The sequence below is a fragment of the Hordeum vulgare genome, chromosome 3H (assembly GCF_904849725.1).
Source record: "Hordeum vulgare subsp. vulgare chromosome 3H, MorexV3_pseudomolecules_assembly, whole genome shotgun sequence".
NCBI lineage: Eukaryota > Viridiplantae > Streptophyta > Magnoliopsida > Poales > Poaceae > Hordeum > Hordeum vulgare.
The window spans coordinates 469,732,387-469,743,628 of record NC_058520.1 but is presented as its reverse complement, the minus strand read 5'-3'; the positions used below and the strand labels follow the sequence as shown (position 1 = coordinate 469,743,628).

General features: G+C 42.3%; 1 protein-coding gene across 1 annotated transcript; it reads right to left on the bottom strand.

Annotated features, from left to right (window-relative positions):
- Positions 1 to 1,169: 1,169 nt before the first annotated feature.
- LOC123441879 (nuclear pore complex protein NUP107-like) lies at positions 1,170 to 2,082 on the bottom strand. The gene is made up of 2 exons (XM_045118067.1): positions 1,773 to 2,082; positions 1,170 to 1,261 (listed from the first exon to the last, which is right to left on the bottom strand). The coding sequence occupies exons 1-2, from the start codon at positions 2,080 to 2,082 to the stop codon at positions 1,170 to 1,172; spliced, it is 402 nt and encodes a 133-aa protein (XP_044974002.1).
- Positions 2,083 to 11,242: the final 9,160 nt, after the last annotated feature.

Here is an 11,242-nt window from a genome sequence, read left to right as displayed (position 1 = left end):
ATTACAACACTTGAAAAGCATAGAGATTTCTATTGATAAATAGATAGGAGTAGAGAAAGAAGTACCTCTGGGCGGTACCCTCATTGCTTGTCTACTTCACATACATGCATGCAAGTGCCACTGTACATGCATGCATGCATGCATTTCCTTTCACAGATTATTTGATGACGCTGGTGCTATTAGGTGATAGTGGAATAGAGAGCACTTGCATTACATGTATTGACAAATATTAATTAAGGGCAATTTAGACAATTCTAGTACCATGTTGATCATTGTGCCTTCTATATTCGTGTTCACAGCGAGTACAGTGTAGCTTAATACCTTTCAACTCAAATATTTAAGTTAACATGTCGTGGAGAGATGTATCTATTTACTTTGCTAATTCTTTCACTAATGGAATCAATCAATCATGTTCCACTACAGGGCTCCCACGTATCAAAGAGGAAATAGAAAAGACTAAAGTCTTAGTACAACATAACATGGTTATCTTACCTTTTTCTCCAAATCGAGACTTTTAGAAGCAAGTCCTTCAAGCCAAAGTACAATCCGCAGACACAATTGTGTGGTAATATCCGTTGCAACATAGCGGCAAGCCTCTTGATGGGATGTAGTTGGTGACTGTCATCAAAAAAATAATACATCCTTCAGATAAATCCACATATACAAGCACAAAGTGTATACAGAGAGAAAAGACTTTAAGACATTCACGATTATAAATTTAGTTTACCATGAATAGTCCTTTAGGAAGCTCTTCATTTGCTGCAATGTAACACATGGAATTTCATGCACGGTGTCGCAAACAATTTACTTACAAGAACGTTGTATCATAAGAGTTATTACCTTTCCCATAGAGGTACCAAAGAAGGGGCCAAGAAGCAGCTTCATCCAATAATAGTTTTGCTTTTTGCTGCATAAGTTTATCCTCCACCATCCGAATGTTTCCTGTGGCGGCATACCTGAAAATTAAAAAGCATCCCCACATTAGCATCCAAGCTACATCACAGGCATCTATTACCTTGAAAATAAAATACTTGGAGCAAAATAATTATTCATCTTCACGTGATGAAAAAATTATGATGGTAAGTGTAATGTGGCAAAAATTTGCATCCAAGAATTCGTCAACAGTAGAATATGCCAATCATATGAAGTCATATAATGGAGCATTATTACTAGTGTAAGGCAATATAAAACCTTAGTGACTCTGAAGCGTTTCTACATGTCCTCTCAAATTGTAAAATCACGTCCGAGAAGGGCATCAATCCTGCAACAAAAGAACACATCAGTAAACACAAATAATCACAAGGATATAGCTAGATAATATCTGTTCACAGATTTCTGGTAAGCAAACAAATGTACATGTTTCTCTATGCTATTAATCTAGTACTCCCTCAAGAAAAAAACTAGTACTCTCTCCATTCCATATTTTTTGTCGTGGTTTTACGCCAAGAGGAGTCCTCTGCTCTCAGAAAAAAGGAAAAGGCACTTTTCATTGAAGTTGAGAGCATGACTCAATCACCTTTCACTTCACTATTCACTGCTACTTGATGGTTTGTGCAGCTTAGTTTGTGGAAATCCTTTTTCACAAACTTATTGGTTAGTGGAAACTAAAGAAAACAAAAGGGAACGCAATGGCATGTATCATATACAAACAACGACTGATAATAATAATAACTACAATGTGTAAATACAAATATTCAAATTAAGAACTGTCAGCAACGGAAGAGCATGCTAGATTATAAGCATCACTACCCATACGACATTGCTAAACTGACCTTGTATCGCTGAATCAAGAAGGGATGCAAACGTTGTAGAAGTTGTTTCTCCTTCTCGTGGCATATCGTCCTCCAGCTTTACCAGATTCAACGCTGATCTTGCCCCCCTCCTACCTGAACCACCATCCAGCGATGTCCTTTTTGCTGATCCAAACAATTTTGGTCCATTCAAGCCATCAATGTCGGAATAATCAGTAGCCTCCTGCTTGACGTCTTCAAGTACTAGACCAGGATTGGGCCGCCTAGGTATGCTGCTTCCATCATGCAACGCCCTTGCTTTTGAGAATCTGGAGACTGAGGTCCCCAACATTGGGGACTCATTTGAAGAAGATAGTCTCTTTCTGAGTAAAGCACAAAGGGAAAACAACAAAATCAGCTAGCATAGCAACTAGTCCCAGTAGAAATACCGAAGTGGCAGGTTCTCACATTTCACACAAGTAATAAATCAAGTGTACAATGGGCATTCGTGTCCACAAGCTGACATAGCTACAGACAAATGGACCTCCATTGCATTTGCACGTCGCAGAATATCAAATGCCCGGCTAAACAAGGGATGTAGTATGAAGGTTGCTGAGCCATCCTACTGATACTGTCTGAACAAAAATCAAACTACACTAGCAAACAATAGTTTAAGCGCAAGCAGCATCTTTCCCCCGGGTAGGCGGTGGGCATGGACGGGGTCAGCTGAACCCCCGGAAACTTGGGAACGAACTTGTTGTTGCTGGCACTAACGGGCGTTAAACACAACGTAGCACATCCTGTCAATGGAAATGGGGTCGGCCAACCGAGATTAGACAAACAAACAAACGAGCAGAGGATTGCGTTAGTAGACACCGCGTCCATGCGCCACTTGATCGCTCGCAGATATGGAATGCTGCAGATGAATCTGTCCGAGCGGGCTATAGGGGGGTTCCTTATCGCAGGCGGTGGGAGGATCGCGGGCGACGGGCGCGGGGAGGCGACGGGGGCCGGATTCGCACGGATCACACGAATCTGGGACCAGGAGATGACAATGAACCCTCCGTTGGCGGCGCTGCCGGGCTTCCTCGTTCGGTCGCCGGGGACGGCCGGCGGGGAGTCAGGGCGAGGGCGAGGCCGGGACCCCCTGGCTGCGGAGGGAGGGTAGGGTGGCTGCGGGTACGGAGGAGGGGCTAGACGGCACGACGACGGGGACAGCTGCGTAGGGGGAGGTGGAGTCGGCGCCGGGGAAGAAGTAGAAATACCGGCGCGAAATCGATCGAGAACCAGGGCGGATGCCTACCTTGGTCGCAGGATTCGACGAATTGGACGAGGGTTTGCAAAACTACTAATGGCGCACCACCTACAAATGCGCCATTAGTAACCCTGGTTACTAATGGCGCACCAGCTGGTGGTCTGCCATTAGTAGTTTTGCAAAAAAAAAAATTATAGTAGTGGTGCACTGGGTGAGTGGTGCGCCGTTACTAGTTAAACTAGTAATGGCGCACTCTGCCCCAGTGCGCCATTAGTACTTTTGGAAAAAAAGTTTGTTAGTAGTGGTGCACCGTGTGTGTGGTGCGCCATTAGTGTCCATCACACTAATGGCGCACCTGCACATGGTGCGCCACTTCTATATAGTAGTGGTGCACCACTTGTCTGGTGCGCCATTAGTGTCTATATTATCTATAGCCCTTTTTCTAGTAGTGCCTCGAAAATGGCTCAAGGGCTATTAAGAGTTCGCTCATCGAACTCACCGAGTCTCATGCTCAACTTGAAGCTTCATATGCTAAAGAGCTTGCCAAGTTGCCTTCTCCTCTTATTGTTAATAATGATGCTTGTGCTACTAACTCTACTTCTTGTGAAGCATCCATTTTAAAGTAGAATGTTGAGCTAAGGGCTCAACTTGAGTTGCTATCTAGCAACTATGGGAAATTGGAAGAAAGTCATGTAATGCTCACAAGCTCTCATGATGATCTTCTAGTATCCCATAATGTGCTAAAATTAGCTCATGAGGCTATTACTACCAAGGTAACATCGAGTGAGCCTCATGTGGACATTAGCACTACTTCTAGTCAAAAAGCTATATTCCCATGTGCTAGTCCTCGTAATTCATCTACTCATAATGTTGCTACATCTTGTGATGAATTACTTTCCATGCCTTGTTGCTCTAACAGTGAAGCTTATACTTCCTCTAGTACTTGTGTTGATACTAACCATGTAGAGGAAATCAAAGAGCTCAAGGCCCAAGTCACTTTCTTGAAGAAAGACTTGGAAAAGAGTCATGAAGGAATGTCCACACTCAACAATGTCTTGTGTGGGCAAAAATACCCAAATGACAAAGATGGACTTGGATTCAACTCCAACAAGAAGAATAAGTCCAAAAGCTTCAAGAAGAAGGGCCAATAACAAGTCAAGAATTCAGCCAAGATTATTTGCTTCAAGTGCAAAATTGAAGGGCACCATGTTAGATCTTGCCCACTAAAGAAGGAGCCCCAAAGTCACAAGCAACAAGGGAAGCGGCCACAAGTTCAATCACATACTCAACTACAATTTGAAGAAAGGCCCCTTCCCAAGAAGACCCAAGCCAACACTCCTCATGTTGAGAAATCAACAGGGAAGAAATTAAAGGGTAGATGTTGCTACTTATGCCGTGAGAAGGGTCACTTCGCTTCTTCTTGCACGAGAGGTAATTTATCCAACCCAATCATTATTGATGATATCTACTCTCTTGGGAAGGATAAGGTTGGCAATGTGTTTGTCAAGTTTGTTGGTACTCAAAGTGGTGTCAAGAAAAGTACCATTTGGGTTGCCAAGCATATTGTGACTAACCTCTTAGGACCCAACGTGGTTGGGGACCAACAAGCTCAAACTTGATCAATAGGTTAATGTGGATGACATTGGAGACTTTGATACATAATGAAGAATTAAGGGGTCTTCATCATTCATATTATCTCAAGCCAAGCCATTTGGATTATCGAGTTTCTATCTTATATCCAATGTGCCTCCTTACAGTAACTTGTACTTAAATTGTTTACATTGTTAGTTACTTGCCCCTTTGCATGTTGTGGTTTGTACCTTGCATGTGTTTGTATATGTTGTGCTTCCAACTTTCTTATCTTGAGTAATCGAGTATGTGTATGTTGGTTTGCACACCATGTACATGTGAGTCTTGTATTGAGCCTTTTTGCATCTTGTTTGTATCTTTGTTGTATCTTGTGAGAGATTAATGGATTATCCCATTATGGGGGAGTGATGTGCTTTGCACACCTCACAATACTATAAATGTGTATACATGGGGAATACCACTTAGTATTGATATTTCAAGATTATCTAGTTTCTATGTGGTATGTCTTACTCATGAGAAATTCAAATTCTATATGGTCCATTAATTATCTCTTGTTGGTTTTAATTTGCCACTTGTTAATATTGTTGGGTTATCACATTATCGGGTAATATGCTATGTGCATATTACAAGCCTAGAAAATGTGTACATTTGAGGTATTGCCACTTAGTGTTGATATTGTGAATTATCTTGTTCCTAGGTGGCATGTTAGCTCTACAAGTGTCATTTGCTTGCGTTTTATGGGTAAATATGATGTTGGATATATTTGCAATCTACCAATGAGTATTATTTCCAAAATACTTCTTGTCCTTGACAATTGGTATTCCCATCATGTGGTAGGAATTGCTAATCGTCTTTACATTGGATTTTGTGTTTCGTTTGTCTTCCTTGCCTCTTGTGGATCTATTTTAACATGTCTAGTGTTTTTATAGATATAGGAAAAGTGATGATCCCATCTTGTGCATTTTTTATTTAAATGCAAATTCTATATAATGAACATCCCTTGGGGGAGCTATCCTATTTTCTTTAGAACACTCTCTTTATTCGCCCATCATAAAATTGTGTGATTCCAATCAAGTGTGTGTTGAAGGGAGGAAAGTCTTGCTCTTTATGATGCTTTGTGCCATCATGAAAATTTGTCGAGGGTTTGGTTTGTTGGAACCTAGCTCTCTTTTGGAAACTAGATACCTCGTGTTTGGTTTCCTTCAACTGGTATCTTGTTTCCTTTTATTTGGCATGTGTCAATGGATATCTCATTCCTTGAGGTATCTTTTCATTGATATCCTTCAAGTGATAGTTTTTCGTTTGGTATCTTATTATCACTTGATACCTTGTCTTTTGGTGTATTATCAACTTTGTGTTGAGTTGATTGTTGAAAGCCTTGAGCATGCATATTTACTATATATAGCTTCTTTTGCTTGCTTTCTTTCTTTGACCCAATATATAGGGGAAACTCCACCTTGTCATAAATTGGCTAAAGTTGCATGAAATTCAAATTCATATCTATGTGCACCTATGTATGTGGAGTTTGTCCTATGTATTGTTGGTTTAGAGGGTTTACTTTGGATATGTTTAGAGGGTTTTGCTTTTATTGCGTAAGCATTTACATCTTGCACGCATGCATTATTGCTTTGTATGTGTGCGCTTGGTTATGCTTATTTCCTTGTATAAACTCTCTTGAAGTGGTTGTCATCAATTACCAAAATGGGGGAGATTGTTAGAACATATATATCCATATGTGGTTTTGGTAATTGATGACAATTCCTATGGACTAATGGTTGCCTTAAGTTATATTTATAGGATTTGTCCATAGGCACTTCTTGAAGTCCATCTGTTGGGTTCAAGGAGTTTATATGATGACCAAGATGGTATTCAAGGTATTATCCAAAGAATGGTCATAGAGACACAAGGTTGATCAAGATCTCAGACAAAGAGTAAATCAAGATGATCAACACACAAAGCGTACAAGATGTACCGAGAGGGATCAAGTGATCCCATGGTATGGTAAGAATTGTCCATTACGTGTTTGTGTACTAACCCATGGTCTTCGTGAGAGTTCTATGTGGGGTTAGGTGTGTCTCCATGGGCTTACGTCTAGAGGAAGATCTCATACAGAGCATACAAGATGTATCGAGAGGGATCAAGTGATCCCATGGTATGGTAAGCATTGTCCATTACGTGTTTGTGTACTAACCCACGGTCTTCGTAAGAGTTCTATGTGGGGTTAGGTGTGTCTCCATGGGCTTGCATCTAGAGGAAGATCTCATACAACCCATGAAGGATGACATCAAATGGTGATCGTCATCAAGATTGCAGTGTGCAAGTTCAAGTGGATCAGCACGAAGATATCATGCTTGAAGCTTGCCGTCCATTGTGGTGGCAATGGACTTGTGAAGATATGATGAAGAGTGGCTCACCCATAGTGAGTATGGGGGGGGGGCAATTAACTAGTCTTCATCAGGCCAACACAATCAAGAAAGGTGGTCCATCTTGAGGAAGCCAAGATCATCATCATCTATCTCAAGAGGACGAGGTTCAAGGTATATGTTTGCCCTTGATAGGTTTTCTGTTTTAGGATAGATTGTTGTACTATCAAGGGAGGCTCTCAAGTGAGTAGCTTGGTCATATCGATCGTTGAGAGCTCAAACCATTTGCATCCTTGCATCATACTTCTTGGTTCTTGTTTGGTGTTTCTCTTTGTGAGTTTAGAGCTTATGGTCATCTTCATGACAAGCTCGAGTTCATCGCAAACGGGGTCCATATGCATCTTCTATGATGTTTTCAATGTTGGGAGTTTTTACTGGTCTTATTCGAAGAAGGGTTCTCACCATTTTCTTATGGTCCTTTTATCACTTGCTTCTTATTGATATTTCTATCAAGATTGTGTTAGCCCATGTCGTTAGCTTTCCAACAAAATTGGTTTCATCGAAATCGGAGTCCGTATGTGAAAGTTAGAGCAGATTCAGTATCCAGCGGTAGTACCGCTCGTGGTGCCAGCGGTAGTACCGCTCCTGTAGCGGTAGTACCGCCCCCGGAGCTGTAGTACCGCCCCCGGAGCGGTAGTAATTTCTTACTACCGCTCCCTAGCGGTAGTACCGCTTCGGGACGGTAGTACCTCTCTTTGAGCGGTTGTTCTTCGTAGGACTTTTTGCAAAGACTTTCTCTAGAGGTAGTACCGCGAGGGTCTAGCGGTAGTACCGCCAGGGGCTAGCGGTAGTATCGCTGTGCTCGGGCTGTAAGTGGGGGTAACGGTATGATTTCTTCCCCCACTATATAAAGGGGGTCTTCTTCCCCCTTGGACTGATCTATCCATTGAGCTCGTGTTCTTCCCCATTGTTGACCTTCTTAGAGCTTGCTAACCCTCAATTCCTCCAATGATTCTTGCTAGTTCTTGAGGTAAAAGAGAGAGGAGATCTAGATCCATGTCTCCACAAATCACTTTGTCCTCTATGTGAGGGGAACCCCTTGGATCTATATCTTGGAGTTCTTTGTGAGCTCCTTGTTCTTCCTCTCATATTTCTTCATAGCTTTTGTTGTTGTGGAGGGATTTGAGTGTGAGGGACTTGACCACTTTGTGTGTTCTTGCCATTGCATGAGTTGCATCGGTTTGAGTTCTCCACGATGATACGTGGAAGTGAAGTTTGAGAAGCCATATTACATTTTGGTACTTAGTACCCTAGAGATTGTTCTTCGTGGATGCTTTGGCGTCCTAGAATCTTGGTGGTGTCTTGGATATCAATCATTGTGGTGTAAAGCTCCGGGAAAGCGTCAGGGTCTCCAATTAGGTTGCGGAGATTGCCCCGAGCAATTTGTACGGGTACTGGTGACCGCCCCCAAGGTTTGCCATTTGTACGGGTTCGGTGGCCGCCCTCAAGGGTCCCTTAGTGGAATCACGACATCTTGCATTGTGAGAGGGCATGAGGAGATTGCGGTGGCCTCAGTGGTATCTTGGGGAGCATTGTGCCTCCACACTGCTCCAACGGAGATTAGCATCCGCAAGGGTGTGAACTTCGGGATACATCATCGTCTCCGCATGCCTCGGTTATCTCTTACCCGAACCCTTTACTTATGCACTTTACTTTGTGATAGCCATATTGTTTCTTGTCATATATCTTGCTATCACTTAGTTGTTTATCTTGCTTAGCATAAGTTGTTGGTGCACATAGGTGAGCCTAGTTGTTTTAGGTTTTGTGCTTGACATATTAAACGTTAGTTTTATTCCGCATTTGTTCAAGCCTAAACCGCAATTATTTTAAAGCGCCTATTCACCCAACCTCTGGGCGACATCCACGTCCTTTCAGTCATCTTGCCCACGAGGCATGGTTCGCACGTGTCAAGTGAATCAAAGTCAAGTGACTCCAAAAGTCCATCAGAATGGAGTTTCTTCATGCGCTTTACACCAATATGGCCTAAGCGGAAGTGCCACAAAAACATGGCGCTATCATTGTTAACTCTAAATCTTTTGGTCTCAATGTTATGTATATGTGTATTATCGCTAGCAAGATTCAATATGAACAATCCTCTCACATTGGGTGCATCACCATAAAATTTATTACTCATAGAAATAGAACAACCATTATTCTGTGACTTAAACGAGTAACCGTCTCGCAATAAACAAGATCTAGATATAATGTTCATGCTTAACGCAGGCACTAAATAACAATTGTTTAAGTTCATAACTAATCCTGATGGTAACTGAAGTGAAACTGTGCCGACGGCGATTGCATCAACCTTGGAACCATTTCCCACGCGCATCGTCACTTCATCCTTCGCCAGCCTTCGCTTATTCCGTAGTTCCTGTTTCGAGTTGCAAATATGAGCAACAGAACCGGTATCGAATACCCACGCACTACTACGAGAGCTGGTTAAATACACATCAATAACATGTATATCGAATATACCTGATTTTTATTTGGCCGCCTTCTTATCGGCCAGATACTTGGGGCAGTTGCGCTTCTAGTGACCCAGTTCCTTGCAATAATAACACTCCGTTTCCGGATTATGTCCGCCTTGGTTTTATTTGTCGGATTGGCAACAGGCTTGCCGCTCTTCTTGGAATTACCCTTCTTGCTTTTGCCGTTTCTCTTGAAACTAGTGGTCTTATTCACCATCAACACTTGATGCTCTTTACGGAGTTCTGGCTCTGCGACTTTCAGCATCGCGAATAACTCGCCGGGTGACTTGTTCATCCCTTGCATGTTATAGTTCAACACAAAGCTCTTGTAGCTTGGTGGCAGTGATTGAAGAATTCTGTCAGTGATAGCCTCTTGCGGGAGTTCAATCACCAGCTCAGCTAGACGGACCCAGACATTTTGAGCACATGTTCACTGACAGACGAATTCTCCTCCATCTTGCAAGCATAGATTTATCGGAGGTCTCATACCTCTCGATCCGTGCGTTCTTCTGAAAGATAAACTTCAACTCCTGGAACATCTCAAATGCTCCATGAAGCTCAAAGAAACGTTGAAGTCCCGGCTCTAAGCCATACAAGACTGCACATTGAACTACTAAGTAGTCCTCCTTACGTGTTAACCTAGTGTTCTTAACATCTTGGTCAGCCATAGCGGGTGGTTCATCTCCTAGCGCAGCATTAAGGACATAATCCTTCTTCCCAGCTTGCTGGAGAAACTTAAGATTACGAGCCCAGTCTACAAAGTTGCTTCCATCATCTTTCAACTTAGCTTTCTCTAGGAACTTATTAAAATTCAGGGTGACTGTCGCGTGAGCCATTGATCTACAACAAAGATATTTCAAAGTGGACTTAGACTATGTTCAAGATAATTAGAGTTTAACTAATCAAATTACTTGCTAAACTCCCACTCAAAAAGTACATCTCTCTAGTCATTTGAGTGGTACATGATCCAAATTCACTAACTCAAGTCCGATCATCACGTGAGTTGAGAATAGTTTCAGTGGTAAGCATCTCTATGCTAATCATATGAACTATACGATTCATGCTCGACCTTTCGGTCTCATGTGTTCCGAGGCCATGTCTGCACATGCTAGGCTCGTCACTTAACCCGAGTCTTCCGCGTGTGCAACTGTTTTGCACCCGTTGTATGTGAACGTTGAGTCTATCACACCCGATCATCACGTGGTGTCTTGAAACGACAAACTGTAGCAATGGTGCACAGTCGGGGAGAACACAATTTCGTCTTGAAATTTTAGTGCGAGATCACCTCATAATTCCACCGTCGTTCTAATCAAAATAAGGTGCATAAAAGGATTAACATCACATGCAATTCATAAGTGACATGATATGGCCATCATCTTGTGCTTCTTGATCTCTATCACCAAAGCACCGGCACGATCTTCTTGTCACCGGCGCCATACCATGATCTCCATCAACGTGTCGCCATCGAGGTTGTCATGTTATCTATGCTATTACTACTAAAGCTACGCCCTAGCAATATAGTAAACACATCTGCAAACACAAACGTTAGTTTAAAGACAACCCTATGGCTCCTGCCGGTTGCCGTAGCATCGACGTGCAAGTCGATATTAACTATTACAACATGATCATCTCATACATCCAATATATCACATCACATCATTGGCCATAGCATATCACAAGCATACCCTACAAAAACAAGTTAGACGTCCTCTAATTTGTTGTTGCATGTTTTACGTGGCTGCTATGGGTATCTAGTATGATCGCATCTTACTTACG

Excerpts from the sequence above, each read along its gene's own strand:
- LOC123441879 (XM_045118067.1), bottom strand. The coding sequence starts at position 2,082 with ATGTTGGGGACCTCAGTCTCCAGATTCTCAAAAGCAAGGGCGTTGCAT. Across the intron at positions 1,262-1,772 it reads TCTTGATTCAGCGATACAAG|GATTGATGCCCTTCTCGGAC; the intron begins GTCAGTTTAGCA and ends CTTTTGTTGCAG.